Source organism: Macrobrachium rosenbergii, chromosome 48, assembly GCF_040412425.1.
Source record: "Macrobrachium rosenbergii isolate ZJJX-2024 chromosome 48, ASM4041242v1, whole genome shotgun sequence".
In the NCBI taxonomy this organism is placed as follows: Eukaryota; Metazoa; Arthropoda; class Malacostraca; order Decapoda; family Palaemonidae; genus Macrobrachium; species Macrobrachium rosenbergii.
The window spans coordinates 53,373,799-53,397,047 of NC_089788.1; the positions used below are offsets into that span (position 1 = coordinate 53,373,799).

At 37.5% G+C, this 23,249-nt stretch overlaps 1 protein-coding gene across 10 annotated transcripts in view; it reads right to left on the reverse strand.

The window, feature by feature from the left end:
• Positions 1 to 23,249, reverse strand: part of gem (gemini) — a 166,853-nt gene that overhangs the window by 84,460 nt on the left and 59,144 nt on the right. For 4 of the 10 annotated variants that reach the window (XM_067091767.1, XM_067091764.1, XM_067091770.1 and 1 more), the window contains exon 3: positions 3,394 to 3,601. In XM_067091767.1, coding sequence (XP_066947868.1) covers positions 3,394 to 3,601 — 208 coding nt within the window. Of the gene's footprint in view, positions 1 to 3,393; positions 3,602 to 13,907; positions 14,476 to 14,785; positions 15,629 to 23,249 lie in introns of those variants that run through there. The other 6 variants (XM_067091768.1, XM_067091769.1, XM_067091766.1 and 3 more) reach the window with 6 other exon arrangements.

Consider the following 23,249-nt stretch of genomic DNA (forward strand, 5'->3'; position numbering starts at 1 on the left):
CTACACTGTGAAGGGAGATATCTCTGACTGATCATACAAATCACTGTATTTCAAGAAGGGTTTTAGGGAAAGCTAGGCCAGGCAACCAAGATTTATAATCATATGCTCATGTACAAGTAAAGGACATCCAAGGAATGTTTAGTTCTCTACTGTAATACCAAACACCAAGGTATTTGTCAATGCAAAGTTATATACACACAGAAAGAGCAATTAACAATCTCATACTTTACAGGCTTAAGTAAACAAACATGGCAATGAAAATTAATGATAATGAGACCATTGTTTGTATTAAGAGATTTCAATTTTCATTTCAATTTTCTGAAGCAATAAAACTGCTTAAATTTATTGTACAGTCTTAAAGTATTTCAAAGGTTGATTCACTTATTCATTTAATAAATTACTGGAACTTCTCTTTCACTTATGAACTTCATATTAGTTTAGCAAAAACCATCAGCTGATATAAATTAAAACCAGATTAGACAAAAACGCAGACTAAAAATAACTGAATTAACAATGGGTTACTGCATATTTCTAGTAATCATTTCAAAATTTACAAAAACTGAATAAAGAAAAAAAAGTTTTTATATTCCCTACCCATCAACTTAATTCATATATGGCCTAGCTTCTGATCCTACCTTAAGTTTAGATTTTATACCAACTCTTCATGTACCACATGCATGGCCAACCTACCACAACCCACAGCATATTTGTGTGGCCCTCAATTTTATGTGACTTTATATTAACATAAAATTCTACTTTTAAAAAAAATTGTAAAATTTTTTAATTTGACAGCAAAGGTATTGTTTGCCTTCACTTAAAGTAGAAAACAACACAAATTATGATTAAAAGCAATTAAAGTACAGACAGTTCCAACTTCATTGGCTTGTACTTCAACCTGTTCCGCTTCACCATCTGTCACATGTCTGGATGTTCTCTAACCACCTTGCTTTGGCTAATATGAGTCTGTATTCCTGATAACTAGCTTATTTCTTGGTCCCATGGAAATGAATCGTCTGGAATTGCTGTGGTCCCTAAGTCTTTGGTCATCCATTGATAAAGCCTGACAGCCATCACTGGACAAAGCAAGAGGTCCACTTCACTATTTAAGACACAGGACCAGAAAAGTATGTCAAAGAGTGATGTGGAACAGTCCTGGTAGCTGCCCATCATAAGTTCAACAAAGTTGAGCAAGAACCAGGAAGGAATAACATCCAACCTCTAATGTGCATGACCTTTCCAGACAGCATGAATCTTGCTGACCTCTCTAGATGATACAGATGCTGGTAGAAAGGCAGACTTCAGTGTAATATCCAGCAAAGATATTCCTGAGGTGGCTTACATGGAGACTTCGGTAATTCTAAGAGGACCTAGGAGAGATCCTAATTAAGAGGTTTAGGCATCTCAATATCCTTCTCCAGGTGCTGGAGCCTCTTCCCCTAAACTGACGAACCTTTGCTGAGGCTAAGAAATTTAAATACCTGTGAGAAGTTTGGTATAAAATCTTTGATGGTACAGACAGAGAACATGTTTTACCAATATTTTAGGAAAAAAGTCAGTAAAGGGTATGTTGGAGATGACACAATCAATGCACCTCTCACTATACAAACTACACAAATGGCTCCAGTTGTCTTGATCAAAGTTTTATGGGCTCCACATGAAAAAGGTGCCTGTGCTGGCATAAAGGCTCCTTAATCAAGAAGACTGAGGCTAGCTGAAGTTCTTGAAAACCTCCATGCCTGTGGATGAACTACAGTAAACGCCCCGTATTCGCGGGGGATGCGTACAGCAAACCCCTGTGAATAGCTAAAATCCTCAAATATTTAAAACCCCCCTAAAAACACTTAGAACTGCCTATTTTGATAGTTTAAACACAAGAAAAACCCTCTAAAAATGCTTATACCCAAGTATTTTACCAGTTTTATGACAAAAAGTGCATTTAGTCATGAAAATATGAAAATACAGTAATTACTGAATATTTCTCAGCGAAAAATATCGCGAATGGGCGAATTTTCTGCGAATAATGGGTAGATACGTTCCACAGAGAAATCTGCAAATACAAGAGTCCGTGAATCGTGAGAATGCGAATGAGGGGGGTTTACTGTAAGTCCAAGTTGTGGTGTATAAGTGAAACTTCCAGAGAAGGTTCTTCTAGACTGGGCATATACAACCAGACAATGGTAGACAAGAGCAATAATCAGCACTGGCAGGCTCACGAAAAGTAAAAGTGATCAAGACAAGCCTGTAAATGCACATGGTGTATGCACAATAACTTCATATCTAGACAGATTAAGATCTGTTAAACTGTAAATATTTTTTACATGAATAAAGACATATGGATGATTGATGAGGTTGTTCTAAAACAATTTTTAGAGTAAAGCCACACACACTTTAAACTCTTCTTTACCAAGATGCTTAACAAAACGTAAACATTGCGTTCACTACCGAACCAAATTTATTGGTGTGTATATATATTATATATGCACTGTACATACATATATACAGTATACATATACACACATTTATTTATGTTTTTTATGTACATCCCCAAAAGGCTGGACCCAATTGTATCCAGAGCTTACTAGATACTCCATCTATACTGCCAAGAAGCGCAAAGCGAACTAACGTTCCCTTTCACTCGCCAAGCATGAATGCAGTGAGTGTTGCCATGTAATACTTCTCATCTATTTCAGGGAGAGGTTGCATTATTTCCAAATACTATACTAAATTTTGTTACCATCTACTTGAGAGGGAGAGACTATATGCATATGTGTATGCGTGCATGTATGTATACACAGTACAGGTAGTCCCCGGTTATTGGCGGGGGTTCTGTTCCGATGGTGTTATAAGCAAAAATCGCCAATTTTTGGTTATCAGCACCTGTTAGGTATGCATTGGCGCCAATACCCGATTATCGGGGCATATCGGCGCCGAAAATCATGATTTTCACCACTAGACAAGTGCCAAAAAACCGGACCACCAATAACCGAGACTGCCAATAGCCAGGGACTGCCTGTATATATCCAAATACCTGAATCTACAGCCAGCAATAATGTTTGTTTTGCTTCATCATATGCCTGGCAGTGCCAATACTGTTTGTTCTGCTCCAAACCCTTCAAACCAAATTTATGAAATCATAAGAGATCTACAGTTGAAAAGAGGAAGGTTGGTAGTATGTGCGTACCACCTTCATGTACCCGGTACTATGCAATAGTCTTGAATGGTGGAATATACTCCCCATATCCCCAAACAAATTGTTGGTAAAGAAGAGGTTACGGGTACCTACTCAACGTGGGAAATAAAAGCAAGGAAAGTATTTAAAAACTCCTGTACATCTGAGCAATAAAAAAAGTACCACAAAATTGCAGCAATAAGAACATCTGAATTATTACTAACCTTTTTTAATGGGCACTCCCAAGCTTTTTAAAGTTTCTTGCCAATCTGAGAATATGCCTGGCCGGCGAGCATTCCCATCATCTTCATGAACTTCTAAAGGATCAAGAATTCTTTTGCGAGTACGGTTAGCTGTTGTCACCTCTCCTGAACCTGAACTCCCCGTATTTGGTTCTCCCATCTTATTGTCAAACAAGGTGTGTTCAATGGTCTGGAAATAAGACCAACAGAACAGTGAGTATAAATATAACATTAACCAACATACAAGAAAAGACAGTAAATAGCATGGTCAATGGTCTTTTGGTTTGTGTTTACAAGTACAAATTTTGAACTAATTTGAAAAATCTAAATTCACAAGAATAGTTTGGTAAAAATTGTGATGTAGCCAATATTGCGCACACAGACCAAATCATTCACCAACCCAAAATATCATTAAGAAAATGATTCTACTACCATTAGCAGTTTTAATAAAAAAAATCAACTACAGTACAGTACTATAAGAAACTACTTTAAAAGTTCAAGGTGACTACTGCAAGACATACAAAGTTAAGGATGAGTCCATCCAATTGAAGATTGGTCCACATGTGTAAGGTAAGTGTGGTATAGTACCATATTCTAACAATACAAGAAATGTAAAATTAAGACTTTATGAAAGCTTTACTTGGCAATTACAGTACATGCTAAAACATTACATATGGTTTTGTTAGTTAAATATAGTTTTACTGCAGTGACTGCAATTTGCAGCACTAGGTACAAAATTCATCATGTAGACTAAATTTTTAACTGTACTGGTACTTTTTCAGCCTGAAACAAAACCAATGTCATCAAAGACAAACAAGGATAATACAAAATAAAAACTATAACAAAGGGCTTAACACCTATGAAGATATATTAATTTCAATATCTGAGGATGATGCCTTTCATGAAGGCCCCAGAATCATGGAATAAAGAAAAGATGAAGACAGAACTAACAGGAGTCCAATAGTATACATGACAGGAAAGAAAGGAGACGACACAACTCACTTTTAACCAAAGTAAGGACAAAGATGATATAAAAAAAGTGATGACGATTTTATGTTTCCATCAGTAAAGATCTACGAACCAACTAAAGGTGAAATTAAAACCAATTCACAGTAAAATCCTTCTTAACCATAACGCAAAACACAAATTTTGCTGCATTTTCAACTATCAAGTTCTCTCTGAATATCAACATCTGACTATAACTCTCATTTCCATCTAACATCTTCAGCAACAGTGAATAATTAAGCAAACCTAGAGTTTACAACTGCATGTGAAAATACAAATGCACTAAGGCTGGCAGAAAATGATAAAATTAGTTTAAGAATACAGTGTTTAAATGCTTGTATAAGATTTATTAAGCTTATTTATGTTCCTCTACAAATACTGAAGATTTCTTTAAATGTAACCAGCTTTACAATTCCAAATTAAAAAAAATATTGACCCTGGACTTACAATACCCCACCAAAATATGTAAAAAACCAATCACAAGATCTGCAACCAATTTTCCAGTTACTGTAATTTAAATGCCTACTTAGTCTCTTTGTCTTTCTAAACTGTTTTGCATTAATACAGTGCATACTTTGAGTGAATGAGTTTACTCCTCATAGATCAGAATCAACCTACAATAATGGATTTGCCCTTGATGTAAGGTTAAACTTTCCAAAAGTTGGAGGACTGAAGTGAAAATATTACCTCCATGCATCAGTGAAGCTATGGATAAGGATTAGTAACCATACAACTACATTTAAAATAGTTTATGCTACTTCATAACAAGGAATTCAGGAAATCTAGAGGTTTTACTGAGGAAAAAAAAAAACTGCCTGTAGATTTGCAGATGGTTACATGACACTTGAGACTAAATCCTTGTTTAGTGAGTAAAATTCTACACCGTCGGTTTTCGGACTTGAGGCTGCTACCAAATTTATATAATCAACAAAAGGGTCAAATGAATTATAAAGCAAAAAAAAAAAAGTTCTGAAATATTGCCAACATGTGGAAAATTTTGCCTTATGTCAAGTTCTGTCATTAAAACATGTAATAAAGATAAATGATATTTCTTCCCACACCCCTCTAAAATCTGATGAACTGTTCAATGTTCCCTTTGATCATTATCATACATGTGTGAACAATTACAGTACACAGAACTCAGTCATGTGACAATTTTCTGATAAAAAACTCCACTCAACGGCATTTCTAAAAATTCCAGGAGCAATAGGCTATAGACTTCATACAAAATAAATATATGATAAAAGGTTTTACAGTATTTAACTTTGCAATTCACAACAGTGTATTAACATTATCTTTTGTTGCTAAAATATACATCTAATCATGGTTTTCTAGATTACTTTAAGAAAATCATGAATAGATCTGAGATTACCGGTATCTGTCAAGGAACTTAGCATAGTGGCCTAAATATGTCATTTACATTTCTTTCAAGAACTCAAGTTATGGATGAGACAGGCATCACTGCCCAAATTTTCAGTATCATTTACAGGTTTCTTCACAAATGGCAGCAAGCTGCTGATTTCTTTAAACATCAATAACAATAATAGTAATACTGTAAGAAAACCACAGATCCAAAGCCAGACTCAGATCCTTAACAAACTGCTATACAGTCAACTTTTTCCTGGAGCCACCATATACATTCTCCTGAAAATGTTCATTAATACAAAGGTGATCCTGCTAAAAGGTATGGAAACCCTAACAAAAAAACATAACCTCTTTGGAGAAGATTATGTTTTTCATGGTGAAACTGAGAGTGACATAAGTAAAGTGAAAATCCTGACCACTCTGACAATGAAAATTGCCTGGCCTATCATCAAGGAAAGATATCAGTACATATTCACTAGCAGCTATAAAACATTCAGTACAATATCATTATGCAATAAAAGTATAGAAACTGTGATTTGGAAAATTTAGAAAATGTAGCAACAGGCACAGCACCAGAGGTCATTTTGGCTACATTACACTAATCTCAACTTCAGACTACAGTACTACTATACATATATACTTTTCTCTATTCATAAAAGGAATTATATTTCATGGAAGCTTGCTTATCAAGTTGATGTCCTTTTAGCCTAATTCTATTCTACTGTGTGCTCATACTAAATAAGCTCGTTCATAATAAAATGAAAAAGACATGGGCTTAAGCTACCCTCTGTACATTTGATATATATTCATTTTTCTGAGCGTAACCAACTATAGGCCTTTTGTTCACTTTCCGTCAATAACATGACATAATTCCACAACCATTTTAAACTTCACTGGGAGGGTTTAAGAGACTACAATCACTTTGGCTTAGGCCAAGTTTAGGGCACAAATGATAGATTCGTGGGCAATTAAACTTCAACAGCACTCTGCAAAGCCGAATTCATAACACTTGACCACCTGTCTTATTAAATTACTGAACAGTCTTTTAAAACACTTTCATGTTAAGAAGGGTAATGTTTTCAAGTCTGAACAAGACTGCAATGGTACTTTTTCAGCAATGTGATTCTTTGCCATAACTTAGGCACAACTACTGTATTAATTGATGTGACCTGAAACTTTTACTGAAAGTGCTTCCGAGTCATTCCACATCACAATAATGATGAATATTGGAGGCCCAGGATCACTGGGATGGGTTAAATACAGTATGGCAAGTTAGGATGGATTCAGCAAGCATCAATAAACTACTGCAATTCAAGTTAAATGGGGCTTCTAAGTGGAAAGAACTAGGCTTCTCACAAACTGGCATATGCTAAGGTCCAGAATTTTCATCACTCTGGCATATTACATTAGGTTCTTAAATGTTATTCAGGCTAAGCTAGGATATTTAGCATATTCCTATTGGCAGAGCCTAATTTTGCTCTTACAGTATAGGCTAGATTTAAGCCTTAAAATTTTCCACTGCAGATATGCCAAAGACTGAGCTACATTCATTGCTGACATCACATTGGGATATGTCAAGATATAACTCTGGAAAGTTTTACTTTTCCAAAACCCACAGGGCATTGTAACCTTGCTTGAGGCATGCTAAACTAGTTGTGTGAGCAACGTTAATTTTAATTTCTTAAAGGTAAATGGAAGAGAACAACAGAAATCTGAGTGTACTCCTAAAACAGCCAAAAGTTTATCCTACATTACAAAAGCCCTAGAGAAGCATAGCCAAGGCTATCTCAAAGCCTAATCTACGGGACAACTACCTGCTTTATATGTTTACTATTACACCAGGTTTAACATATTTCAACATTACAAAATTCTTTCTCCATACTTCCTCTTCCAAATTAATTCAATGTATTTTTTTGCAATTAACACCGATGCATCTGGTCCAATTTGGTCATAATTTCTAAATCCCCAATTTCAAAAACATAATATGTCATCACTACTTATCTAGCTTGGACCTGTGATATCATTGTAAACCATAAACTTCTTTCATTCTTCATTTAAATTCGGTTCAAATTTCAGCATTGTTATGGTGATCCCAGAAGACTGTTCTGCTTGTTATTACACCTATTATCATGTGACTCATTCTTTCTACAAAAACAAAGCCACACTTGAGCAGCAATTTTATGAAAACTGTCAAGAATTTCTTTCTCTAGTTAAATGCTGCAATTTTAAGTATAATCTAAGAACAGCATCTCTGGTTTTGCCAATAGGATTTCCTTATTCTTAAGACAAAGAAGAAACACCTGTATGCTTCCATATCCTAAACCTCAGACTTTCTATTAAAATCACGTGCCTCTGTGGTTGCCCTTGGTTAGGCTATGTAGGGAAAGTTACAACTCCAAAGTACTCCAAGGCCTTTTATAATCTAAATTTTCATTTATCTTAGATAAAGGAGTATATACTGTAATTACAAAAAAACCAATAGACAGAACTGATGTACCTTCATCAATTTTAAGGAAATGGATATTGAGCTTTGTTCTAATAATTTGAAGGGTTGGACGAAAATACCCAACTGAAAAAATTATGGATTTATACACATGAAAAGTCAATAGAATCCTTTCACACCTATGAAAATATCCCCAAAGTCATATTTCATTAGGGGCAGGCCTATATCTTAACCAACATCAACAACTATTCAAACCACAATAAAAACTTATAGGCCTTTACAAGGATACAGGCTACTCATACCTGACATTCACTGACTTATGGCAGCACAAAAGATGTCTATTATCTTTACAACTCATGAGAATAATTTGCCTGCTTGTGAAAACACTGGTGGAGCAGCCTACTGTGGCTCTCTTCAGATGTTATTCAATATTTTTAGAGATACTGGTACAAATTTTTGCCACAGATGCCTGGCCTCTTGACCAGGGATTTCAAGTAGTTTCAGAAATACTCTACATTCTGTATATGAATATACTCAGATTTTATACATCCACAATACAACCATGCTTAGCCACACACAGTAACATTTAACACGACTTAAATGATAACCTAGTACAGCTTGACCATTCTTGTTGAAAGACTGAGATTGAATCCCTCTAAGGTAAGCTGAATCACAAGCAGAACAGTTTTATGTTAACCAGAACAATGCAAAATATTGGACTGAATTCAGAATTGAAATCGTGGGATGTACTCAAAACCTTGTTCCATCTTTGACCAGAGAGTCACATCGTTTCAAGCGACCTCACAGCTTCAAGCTAATTAGCGTGATAATTCACATGATAATGTTTCATTTGAAAGGCAAAGCTTTTAAATTTGTATGAATGGATAGCAAACAAATGACAGCTTGACTGAATATAAATAAATACTGTACACTGAATCAAGTAATTTCTTGGGTATAAATAATTGATTTTTGACAAATTGTACAAAGAATATTTTGAAATTCAACTATCAAAATAATAAGTTATATCAATATTTCATTTTTACATATATTTTCAGTTTAATAATGAAATACTGTACTGATAAAGGACCCAGAAGGGTACACCTCTCCCTGCCAGGTAGGACACAGGGTCCAAGGCTGGGGTTGGGTAAGGTAAGCAACCACGTTGAAATATGATTTTTCTGGTATATTTGTGCACACTTTATACAACTCTGATGATAACTTAATACTTGGAATTACTAGCCTTTGCACACACATGCACAGGGAAGGGGATGGCCCCTAGCTCAATATTTATGTATTTGACATTCTATATTCCATTTGGGAGGGGCAAAACTAATTTGACAACTATTTCATCCTCTTTACATCCTTTGGGAGGGGCAAGACTAGTTTGGCAACTATTTCAACCTCTTTACATGTGTTACACAGCACTGAAGTCGGTCAGTGTGTTCTGTCCCACAGTTCCAACAAGGTAGGCAAAGTGGGGTCACAATTACCCTACATATGTGCCCGAGGGTTTTAAATTAACCAATCACACTCAGGGACTTAGCCAAAGGTCTTTTTCTTTTCCCTACTAACAGGAATGTTCAGATAAATGGCTATGTTCATTGCAGGCCTATTATCATTATAATGTAATTAGCTAAAAAGTCCACAGAAAGCACAGAAAATTCATTATGTATTATCACATAAGCAGTTCTGCAGGGATCAGAAAACAAAATCTGTTCCAAAGCAAGCATTTTTACATAGAGTGAGACAAACTGTTTCGAGGAATTTTGCAAGACAATAGGTAAGAGATTTGGGGGATCAAAAGGCAAAGCCCCTATCTGAGTAAGGAAACCATCTAAGGGAATCTAGGGGTGAAGTCCCAACTAGCTAATCATGCCATTTAGGTAAATGTTATGTTAAGAATCTGTGATTAGGATAACCTTGTGTAGAACTTGGTGGAAGCAAAAGCAAATGTGCATATTCAAACAATCCTTAATAAGTTTGCAAAAAAAAAAAAAAAAAAAAAAAAAAATTCTAAGATACTAAGAAAACTGTCAAAGGCCAACTGTTGGTTTTTCATAGACAATGACTTAAAAGTAGCAGCATCACCTATAAAAAGCATGATTCTCCAAAGGATGACAATTATACATTGATTTAAGGGGCGTGCAGCTGCCATTGATTTAAGGGGCGTGCAGCTGCCATAAGGCCCCATTATAAAGTAGGTGAGCACTGCAACCTTATGAATGAAGAGATTTGCTTCAAATTTTGCTACTTATTAAACAACTGATGCTGAAAACATCTGCATAAGGAATTAAAAAATCTGACCTCTAAGTTTATAACTTTTGCCGTTGAGAAAAAAATTGGTGTCATTTTTCATAAATAATATATATACAATATTTGCAATCAAAAACAGATTTCTTTCGTCTTTTCAATTCTCTTAGTGCATATACCGTAGTTTTATATATTTCTCTTATAATACATACATCTCTTCTTTGCACTTATTATGAAAGAAAAAACTGTACTCAGAAATGCACTAAAAAGCCAGGAGCCACATGACTCACAAAGTAAACTGTGGCACTACATGACGTGCCTATATCCTTATATCTACATACTTTTTTTATTCATGAACAGACACCCCGTCAAGATATCCTGTGGAAATAAAACTTAATATGCATTCTATTTTTTACAATTTGTTAAAAAAAATAAATTGACTTGTAAATTACTTTACTTATGGTAATAAATTTTGCATACATGGCTGGTGTTGAGGAGGACTGTTATTCATTTGCATACATCTGTATATCTGTATATAGCATGTTGATTTATATATTGTGGTTATTTACTGTACAAATAAGTCAAGCAATACAAAATGTAAAAAAAAGAAATACAAAACATTAGCCTATACGTAAATTGTTTGGCACAATGCATGTCTGGTGCCACTTTGATGAGTGCCAAAACGAGCATGGAAATTTGGGCAAGTTACTCTGATATTACACTTTCCTCAATGCTATCACTAGACAAAACAGAGATATTTTAGTGGGTAACACAAGTATATAAATTATTTCGAACTAAACAGGATTAGAACATTTTTTACAAGTCCTGCAACAATTTAACGCTCACAGGACAATAAAAGCAATGAACAAAATTGTCAGTAAAACCATCTAATAAATTTTTTTAAGCAATAACATTTCAGGATTTGTTCATTTGGACATACAACAGTCTAAGACTGTCAGTAAATCAATTTGTCACAACTCAATTTTCATCATTCTTTGAAATTTGAAGATCGGCGTGGACCTTAAAGCAGTTAGTGATGTTACTGTTTACTGTATGACATCCTTAGTCAACAATGTGACTGAGTTTTCCTACCATCTTTTAACAACTTTCATGACATATCCTACGCTGGGGCAGCCCATGCCACTGTATGCACCTATTTGTAATGTATCTATCACTAATTGGCTAACAGCTAATTTACCAAGGTGGTGAACAACAGCAACCACTACTTTTTTAAAAATGAATCATTGATAGAACAGAATGTTAGAAGGGTATCCTAATTAGCTAGGCCTAGTCTAGATAGAAAGTCTTACTTGGAAAACCAGATATCCTTTCCATGCTTTCCAAAACCTTAGACTATAGTAGAAGTACCCAAGCATAGCTTTAGTTAAGCCAATGTTGTTTATATTACCAGTCACTGCTCATAACGTCCCTAGCTTACTGAATACCCTAGCTAAGGTACAGGGAACAGCTGCATTTTGGGGTTTGCACTTGCCCAACTACTGATATCAGCTCTAGGCTACAAAGGTATTTCTAAGGAAGAGCTTCACACGGAGATATTGTTCGTTATTGAAAATTTCTGAGTGAACAATTTAGAAAAGGGTGTATACAGTAGAAGTGAGATAACTTGAGAAACTTACCACATTGTGAGAATTTACCTTTGTTTATACTTTTATACAGAAAAGCTCCACTGGACACCATGTTTAGTAATAGTCGCTCAGGGGTGAGCGTAGGAACATAAAACACCAGTAAATTTATAGTATTATTCTGGTGAATTTTTCAAGTTATCTCATCTGTATTGCATCATCTTCAGTACACCCTCTTCTACAATGTTCTGTCTTGGGTAGGATGCAGAGTGAGGGGTCTTGGCTTACTTGGGGGGTGGGGGGTCAAGTGAGGGTGAATCCTCCCCCAAGCTAGGTTAGGGCATGCCATTCAAGAATAGGTTAGTCTTAGATATGTCTGGTTAGGTCATATTCCCTCTGAAAGGCCTACAAGGCCTATTGCAGCCCTGACCCCTCACTCTGCATTCATCCAAAACTTCATAATACATCACTTTGCTACGCTCTTCCTTAGAATTACCATAAGTTTCTTGTTAACCTGTTTATAAGTTCTACTCTGATGCAAAAAGTAAATATTGCCATTCAGATTCTTCAACTGGCTTACGACCATTCTTCGACAGGCAGCTCAAAGGTCCCTAAGCTGGCATTCCCCTAGTGTGCATCAATTGGTGAAAATTAGTGCAGAGCCTCTCATTGTATTCTAATGCTTTCTGAAATAGGCTAGGTTTAACAAGAAAAAACTCAGAGGGTAAAACTTTACTTTAGTCGCGCGGCCTGATTCCCACCAGTCGCCGACTGGGACAGGTTACCGCCTTTTTGGGGAGGGGTCCAGGGCGGCAAAACTCCCTCGGCCATCAGGGCACGTCGCCTAAATTAGGTTAGGTAGGTACGATCTGGTTAGGTCAGGACCTGGCATTACAGGAAAGGTTATGTCTATTTATGCATGATGAACCAGTCCCAGTCGACGACTGGCGGAAATCTGGCCGCACAACTAAAGTGAAGTTTTCCCCAAACATACCCCACCAATACCTCCCCAAACCCAAATAAGTACACAAGAAATCTTGGTAATCCTAGAGTTCAGGGGGGCCAAACTCACTGCATTACGTAGAGTCAAGATCAGCACACACAATTATCAAATATTTATTGAATCATGGAAAACAATGTAAAAATGAGCAGTTTACCTGCTTACAGAGGCAGAGATTGTAAAAAAACAGAGAATAAAGGGGGAACGTAAATAAACAAAAACATGTCTTGGGGGATACAGACCCACAGAATTTTGTGAAAATTGTAAATTTCTGCTTCTATAAGCAGACACTGTTAATTTTTGTAGATTTATCAAAAAGTGGCTCCTACCAGGTTCCTAAGCGGTTACTCCACAAGCACAGTTGCGGACGCATTAAGCTACACTATTCGCCTGAGGTGCTGAGCTTTATTCCCTATGCATTTTACAAAATCTGCTTCTGTAAGCAGATAAACTGCTAATTTTTTGATAGTTTACTTTTGTTTGCAGATCTGTTGAAACTGAAAATAGGAAAGAAAACTTGAAACACACAAGAGGGAGCAGTGACTCTGGACCCCCAACCTGTAGGATTAACGAAACCTTTTTCTACAACGATTCCCGGAATCACAGCAGTGTTACAGCAGACATTTCAGCACAGACAAAGTCTAACCCCCAACCTTGGACTAGCATCCTTTGATTAGGCTAGCCTACGTCGAAACCTGGGCTGCCTCTGGCAGGCTAACCTACGACAATAACAAACGATGCAACAGGACAAAATGCAGGCTAAGAAATTCTGAAAACCCGTGGCGAGATCTAGGAAAGGCAGGAAGGGTTACCCGAGTCTTAAGCCTAGGCTGAGATCAGGCTTACTCACCAATCGTTCTCCAGTGGGCTACCTGTGATCTCCAAGCAAAATGTCATTACTTAAAAACAATACGTGGTGTAAAACAGGTGCTCGAGGAAATATGGATTGCACACTTGCCCTTCGCACTTGTCGTAAAAGGCTCTTACGTTCCTTTCAAGGGAAAGTAGCACTTTTCCCCTCTAATTCCGTATTTATATTCCTCGAAGGAACGACACACGCCAAATACCACTGAGGAGTTTTGATACTTCAATTCCAAAACTATTGTTTTTCACCACTCCAACAGTTAGAGAAAAATATTGGGTAATTTTCACTAATCGTGTAGTTCGCAGCAAACTATTAACGGATAGGTTTTAACAACCGTTGCAATGACGAAGGAAGGATCATATCTTTTTAAAAGATTATGCTTACACTATCAATAACGAGAATAACAACATTGTTGTTGTTGTCATTGCCCTTACTAAATTTATATACTATTTCATTTCCTATGATGAATAATGCAATATAAATTAACACAAAATAATGAAAAGCACCAAACAGCAAACAAGAAAATATTGTCACATCACAAAGCGGAGTACTCACTTGAATAGCTGCTATACATTTCGCATAACTGGAATGGAAATTCCTTCATGCAGTATTACGTACATTATTAAGAACGTGTACTTACATTCATTTTACAAAACATTCTTACATTAGACACCACCAAATAAAAAATATTTAAGCATATCAAAAACTTTTCTGACATTTTTGTCACCTTATATAAGGAGTGCTTGTATTAAAAGTACTTTGCTTATGATAAAAAATCATGACCTTGAGAAATCATGTGAAGAAAAATGAACACTGTCGTATTCTACAGAATTATACACAATGTACACAGAAAAAAATATCACCTTATAACAATATCCTGCGGGATCCATTGCTGAATTCCTTGCTGTACAGACAAATTCCTGGAGGAAAATGAGACAGCTACGGGTTCGAAAGGTCTCCTTTGAATCTTGACAGGGAATACGGTGGGCAAAGCCTTTATCTATCTGCATATTAGCGTTTTCAAGAAGGCGAAAAGGACGATTTCAAATTTAACAAGGACAGATAACTGGCATTCGATCAACTGTAATAAACACATTTCCAACTTGTTCGTCAAGTTCACTTATCTGGCTTTCGCATTCGAAACGTCTGTTCTTAAGTAAAATGTACAAGAAACACCGTACAAATAAATTCCTCAGCGAGAAGAGGAAAGGCAACAAAACTATAGGCAAGAGAAAAATACAAACGACTATGAAGTCGTCAACTGAGCTTAAGTTTGAATCACAGCAGGACTTCAGGCAACTGGATTTTTCCGGTCCACACCGGTCGGGTCCACTGTACAGCAGAAATTTCTGTTGTTAATGCATGCATTGCATATACTGTTGCCCATTACATATCAACCGAGACCAAGCCGAGGATGTTCTTAATCAGTGATTGCACTAACATAAGAGATATCCTAACACTACCAGAGCAGCTTGAAAACTATCCATGACATTAGTTTTGTCCCCAAGTTCGCTCTACAGGGCTGAATTACTCTAGTGGTTAGGACTGCATGGTATGAAAACAGGGCTCCTTTGGCTTTTCGCGCAAGGTGTGTGAGTGTGAGTGTGCGTGTGCGTGTGCGTGTGTCCCTCTTCGGTTCAAATGGAAAAAAATATACAGAAGTAGGAATCTCAGAACACATGACAACAACTTCTCCTCAAACGTGCGCCTCCCTCGGTATGGGAATTTGGTGTTGTAACAATACTACTTTCATTATGATGAGGCATGTGCTCCCAAGTCACTTACACGCACACAAGCAAGCACGCATGCATACTTACACACACAAATAAATACATACAAATATGTATACTTAAATACATTCATATATATACATATATATATATTATATAAATATATACATACATGTGTGTGTACTAACATCATGAGCGCAAGTGCAAAGAAACCAAGACCACAAAAACAAATGAGTAAAAACCTTGAACACGTAAGAAAGAAGAACAAGTAGATGAAAAATAAAGACGACTAAAAAAGAAATAAACATCCAGCAAAATAATTGCCACTTCAGTTGTGTGTAATAAAAGGCCGACCAACATTCCCGTCTCGGAAATGTAAAGGAACCATGTTGAATAGGACTAGCATAAAGGAAGCGCATTCAGTGATAAAAGAGGCAAAACAGATTCCAGTATTAGTGTTCAGGAAATGCTCTGAGAGGTAAAGAGAAAAATGAAACATGCGTGAAGCGAACTGCGTTCAAGATTATAAAGAAAAAAGTGCCAAGGAAAATCAGATGGGCGTAAAACGCCTATGCGCACGCACGTGAAAGAAATGAATCAAAGGAAATGAGTAAAAGGACCTATTCGTAAAAAAAAAAAATTGTAAAACAGAGTAAAGTAAAATACCACGAGAACAGAGAGACATGTACTCTTCAATGGTGCGAGTATATAGTAGGCTATGACCGAAGTAAAAGGAGCCAAGCTTGCGCAATTGGGTAAATGGCGCATGCTTTCATGTGTGTAAAAAGAGAAAAAAAAAAACATCGTGCGCGCTTAGAAACCAAAACCAAAGCCGTAAATACTTATTGGTTTAGCTTTATTTTAACGAAAAAGTTAAAAAAAAAAATGTACTACGTATCACAGGGGCAGAACCCCAGCCTTGGACCTCTCTTGAACCGTGCAACGTATCTGGTGACTGGTCACCCGCGGTGGGGCGCAGCAACGATGGTGTCAGCAACCTTATATTGAAACATTCCCTGGGGAAAAATAAGTATGTGTTATAAACACATGTGGCCAATGAGGGGTTAGGTTTCGTTATCGACCTAGTTAAGAGGTTTCGTTAAGTCCAACGGTGCTTCTGTGGACCCAAGCACTGAATCATGTTCCTGGGAGTTTTCCGACTGCGATGGGTCGCAGCCGAGGTGAAGTGCTCTAAGCTCCGTTCCGTAACACATGCGGAAGGCTGAAGGACAACATCCGTATTGCGCCGACCAGCTAAGGGGCGAATTTGCATACAATAGTATTTTACACATGCACACACATACTGTATATATATATATATATATATATATATATATATATATATATATATATATATATATATATATATATGTGTGTGTGTGTGTGTGTGTGTGTGTGTGTGTGTGTGTGCAAGTGAGTGTTTATATGTGTACTCAGTTTAGAAAGCAAGTGTAGTCAATGACTGAAAACTTTGCATTTTCGAGATTGTAAAGTAGAATAAAAATAAAACACTGCCCCCACCTACTGTAGCTGCTTCACAAGAAAAGTAAATAAAGTCATAGTACAGTTATTTAATGTGATTCTAAAACGCAAAAAAACGATAATCTAGAAGAAAAATAATTTTCCATATGGACAAACAAATTCTTATAACTCAAGTGCAAGACAAGATTGCGGCCACGTTTATAAAAAGAAAAAAAGCAAAAGATGCGTCGAAGTTTCTTCGGCGCAATCGAGTTTTCTGTACAGTGTATAATGCTGTATGAGCCGCGGTCCATGAAGCTTTCAGCCACGGCTCGGTGGTGGCCTGTCCTATATAGTTGCCAGACGCACGATTATGGCTAACTTTAACTCTAAATAAAATAAAAACTACCGAGGCTAGAGGGCTGCAATTTGGTGTGTTTGATGATTGGAGGGAGGATGACCAACACACCAATTTGCAGCCCTCTAGCCTCAGTAGTTTTTTAAGAACTGAGGGCGGACAGAAAAAGTGCGGATGGACAGACAAAGCCATCTCGACAGTTTTCTTTTAAAGAAAACTAAAAATGAAACAAACAAACAAAGAGAGTGTAGCCCAGGCAAATCCTTAGTTACAATTCTTTTGTGGGAGCAAATCGAACATCTGAAACCACCATAAGTTCACAAGTTTCATATCTTAAAAGGAAAATAAACATGACGATTTTAATCACAAAAAGTAAAAAAAAAAAAAAAAATTCAACCCCGAAACCAGGAAAAGTCTATACGTAGGTGAATCCCTTTTCCTTCGGGGGTGGCGTCAAAAGGGCAGCTGGTGTTGCATCATTAAAAACGAAAAAGTCCCCATTTTGGATGACTGTACCCTTCAAAGGTGGCCGATAAGGTCGCCGCAACCCTACACACACACACACACACACACACACACACACACACACACACACACACACACATATACACACATATATATATATATATATATATATATATATATATATATATATATATATAGATAGATAGATAGATAGATAGATAGATAGATAGACAGACAAGAGTTAGCTGAACCTATCTCATGGGAACTGACACAAAAGCGCTAGTCACCGGTCACGTCTTGGATAGTGAAGCACCCGTATTGTAGACCGCCCCTCCCATCCCCTCCCCGCCCCCCATGGCCTCTCCCCCCGAACAAGGGTAACGTGGGAGCCCTGGGCACCAACAAGATAGATGGCATGGCGGGCAGAGGCCATCCCAGCGAGGCAGTGGTAGGAGTTCCCAGTCCTACTTTGCTGGACCTTGCCCAAGTTAGCCGGGTCCACGGTGAGGAAGGACCCGCGCAGCCAGCCACTACGCCAACAAAGGTTCAGAGAACTGCAGTAACAAGGCCCCTTGTTTGTCCTGGCTATGTCGCGCCGACTAAATGACACATGAATGGGCCTAGAAAAAATTATTCTCTCTCTCTTATCCTGTGGAGTATATGATGCTCGTATAATCAAAGCGAGAAAGGACAACATCAAATGAGAGATAGTACACATCAAAGGAATACCTAAGAATATAATCCCAACTTCAGTACCCTAAAAAATAAATACATAAATAGAGAATTCAGATTGAAAAGCCGAGAGTTGCTTTAATCCATTTTGAAATCCAAAATTACATTTTCGCCAATGAGCAATTTCCCATAAGCATGAGAGAAAAGCACGACAACGCCCAGTGTCTTATTCATCCCTAGAACTCTCGTGCTGAAATCTTCCTCGGTGTTTGTAATTCATGTAACACACCAGTAGCTCATCGTCTTTCACACCCACACTGTACAAATCACTTGTATCTTGTACACACACTCTCATGCTTCCTTAGCAGTGATCCTTTCTGATGCCAGTGATGCGAAATTCCGTCATCCAATTCTCAATTCATATTCGGATGACGTCATCCACAGAAAAGCTTAAAAATTCGTTAAAAATATTGTGTGCATATGACATCTTTGGTATGACATATACAGCTTGTTGGGGGAAGGTCCAACCTAAACCAGTATTTTACCATAAGAATAATTTCATTCTAACTGCTCACAGTGAATTAGCGCTACGTGAGAGGTAATGAGGAGGTCAACACGACGAAAGCAAAACCGGCAAGTGGCCGAAATCTTCAGTTTAAAATTTCCCCTCCAAAGGAACTTTCAGTCTTTCACCATTTTCCGCAGAATCTATTCACTATCACCTTGGCAACGCATCATCTGCAAACTTTAGCCGCGCTGTGCCCGAATCCCAGTCCACTTCTACTGTACCAAAAACTTGCAGAAACACCTATACAAACAAATGCGCCGAAGTTTCTTCGGCGCAATCGAGTTTTCTGTACAGCGTATAATGTGTGTGCAACTACGGCCCATGAAACTCTCAGCAGCGGCCCATGAAACTTTCAGCCACGGCCCGGTGGTGGCCTGTGTTCTTGGTACCTATGGCGGTGTCAGACATACGATCATGGCTAACTTTAACCTTAAATAAAACAAAAACTACTGATGATAGAGGGCTGCAATTTGGTATGTTTGATGAATGGGGGATGGATGATCAACATACCAATTTGCAGCCCTCTATTCTCACTAGTTTTTAAGATCTGAGGGCGGACAGAAAAAGTGCAGACAGACAGACAAATAGCCAACTCAAATATTTTCTTTTACAGAAAACTAATAGCAAAAGTTCCTTGTTTGAGACTCTCTCCACGAGTCATGTCAGTCTCCCGTCTAGATGCTTTTCATTTTTCTATTAAGGATTTGAATCAGTCACAGTTTTTATAATATTCTTAACAAACTATCTTCCACATCACATATGGTCACCAGCCTGAAAACAACATCGCCATCAATTCTATCATTATCAATGAACTTTCAAACTTTTCTTACAGCTATCTCATTAAATATATTCTATCTTTGCTTAAATGCCCACACAGCTTTTTTCACTATTAAATCTGTTTCTGTCTTGCTTTTTTTGACTATGAAACTCTAAGTATACTCCTTCCTATTCTTTTTTCTCCCTTTCAACAATGATTTTTAAAATATTATTTTTATATGACAAGACAAGACCTTGAATTACAATATGAAGGTCTCACAGGAGAGTGTGTCATGTCTCCATGACTTTTTAGTATTCTGATGAATGAAATGATACGAGATATCATGAAAATGGCAAACAAAAGTGTGGATGTGAGAGATAAGACAAGCGACTGTAAATAGGGTGTGGAGTGGTTCATGTTTGCAGATGATATATTGTGAAAAATGTGAGAAGATATTTGGAGGAGGAGAATGCTGAAAGTGAATGCTAACACAGAGAGTACTGAGGGTAAACAGAGGCCAGGAAGATGCAGGAAAGACTGTTGGTACGGATGCTGAAAGAATGGAAGTTACTGATATGTAGAGTTATTTGGGATCAAATATAATGATGATGGATGTGAAAAGAAGTGAAATGCAAAATTTCTAACGCAGGGATGGATCGACAATCTCTGAAACCAGTCTGGACCATATTAAGGGTGTCTATGGAAAATGAGACGCAAGTTCTAGGAACTGAGTCAGTTTTCCTTACAGATGTGAAGTGTATACATTAAATTCAAAATTAATAAAAAAGAAGTGGATGACATTGAAAAGAACTGTCCGGAGAGTAAAGTGGAGGAAGAAATGTTCAAAGAATGCAGAATGAAGGGCTACAAGGTAGATAGGTCAGTATAACTGAGTGGATCAGAATGTTTTGAGGTGGTTTGGTCATGTGGAGAGAATGGAGGACTTTAGGTTACTGAAAAGGATGTACAATTCAAGTCCCGAGAGAAGGGAGATGGAGACTGAAAAACTGCTGCAGGATGTGCGAAGTGGAACTGGACCTGCTCTTGACATTGAGGAGGAGCAAGGCTGAAGTGGATGACACTGCACTTGTTAGAGGTTGGGGCAGACCCAGTGCTCCTGAATTTCCTGTCCTGTCTTAGAAACAGCTGATGCTGTGGAAGTTATCTGCAAGTGTCCATCCTAGATTCAACAGTTAAAGGGTGAATGTGGAAGTAACTTTTGTCTTATTTTTTCGAGAGCCATTCCCTGTTAGGGGAATGGGTTACCAGTTTTATATATTTATATATATATATATATATATATATATATATATATATATATATATATATAGATATATAGATATATATATATATATATATATATATATATATATATATATATATATATATATATATATATATATAAATGTGAATGTAACTAAACTTGTAAACTTCTATGTATGTAAACTTGTGCTCTATAGAAATCTGAACCACTTGACCGATCTACAGAAAATTTTGCACACAGCCCTCATTTGACCGAAGGAAGGTTTTTGCATAGGTATCAAACCTGTACCCTGGCCCCCTCTGGGGTATATACCTTATTTACTGCGGGTCCCGGCAAAGACCCAGCCATAGGATAACATTTTGCACTGGTGTGAAACGTAGAGTGTTGGGAACTTAGGTTCATACACTTTTGTATCAACTGTGCAAACTGGCGAGAATGGGGTCTGCAACAGCAGTGGGCCAATGTGTGTGATTCGCTCAATGTCGGGTCGAGTATAGCGTGTCTTAGAAAAATTTTCCTGCATCTCCTTTGAATTCTTTTGTCGTGTAAAGTATGTGTACTATCACTGAAAATGCTTTTCTTTCCTGTGATTAATAATTGAGTCTAGAATGCATTGCTTTAAATAAACATGTCAATCAAAACCACACCACATGGTACTGTCATTCAGTTTTCCCGGCAGCAGCGGGTTGGTCAGTTAGTTAAAAAGTATACCTTAGTTTTACCGGACCACTGAGCTGATTAACAGCTCTCCTAAGGCTGGCCCGAAGGATTAGACTTATTTTACGTGGCTAAGAACCAATTGGTTACTTAGCAACGGGACATACAGCTTACTGTGAAATCCGAACCACATTATAGCAAGAAATGAATTTCTATCACCAGAAATAGATTCCTCTAACTCTTCATCAGCCGGCCCCACATGTTATAAACATAGCAATCAGCTATCACAGGGAAGAAAGTTTGGTTTCGTTCCATTATACAGAACTGCACCCCAGAATCGAAATGAATTCTTATCTCTCATGATAGTTGATCGGGTAATGTTAATGTTACCCACATATCTACCAAACAAGGCATAACTTCGAATTTTGGTCAGAGCAGATGTGCTAATCATATATAATTCCATGTACGTATGTGTGTGTGTGAGTGTGTAACGCTTCATAATGTCATGGCCAACACTTTCAACCTTTATTGATTTTCTTCTGATCTAATCATGGCGATTGAAGGAAGGCAGATAAAATACAGCACTGCAACATTGGCAATACAGCTCTGCATGCAGTTTTGTTAGGCTACACTTTTATAATCTCCTCAGCATGAACGATAGAATAAAGTGTGGTGTTAGACTGAGCTGGCCTTGTGTCAACACGGACTCTTGCTTCTGGAGCAAACCCTAAATAGCATCCAATGGTTCACTGCACCTTTGTTGTGGAATGTGAGCGGGAAGGTAAAAGCCAAGGACGCATCAAGTCGATTCGAGTATGAAATTAGCATTTTCGTGCGGGCTCTAACTCTGACACGTTTCTATGTTTGGTACATGCGAGTTCTTAAAGACAATGTTAAGAATGACAGTAGCTGACAGATATAACAGCAGACATACACATGCATACACCCGCGATGTGAGCTAGTGAGGTGACAGAAGCGCAGCTAGTCTTCTGATTACTGAAGCTAAGCAAACTCTGGGTTGTTAGTCCAAAGCAAAGTGACCATTTGGGTCTTGGGCATGGGGTTAGGTTCATCATCCAAAGATTCAATACCCATAAAAGAGTAGAAATCTTTGCTCTCATTTCCGTCCCATCGCACTATCCTCTTGAGACATAGTTATATTTCATCATCAAGTTTTAATTCATCCACACAAGGCCATTATCTGGCACAGACACTTCCACACTCTTATAAGTGTCCAGCCTTTTTCTGAATTTTCCTCCCCTTTCTTTCCTCATTTATTCGGTCTTGTGCCCGGTAAGAGCCCTGGGTTGTTCTGTTCCATCAGCCTCTAAAATGCAAAATAAGGAAAGTCTAATGTATCAACAAATATCAACACAAAATTTCCAAATTTATAAG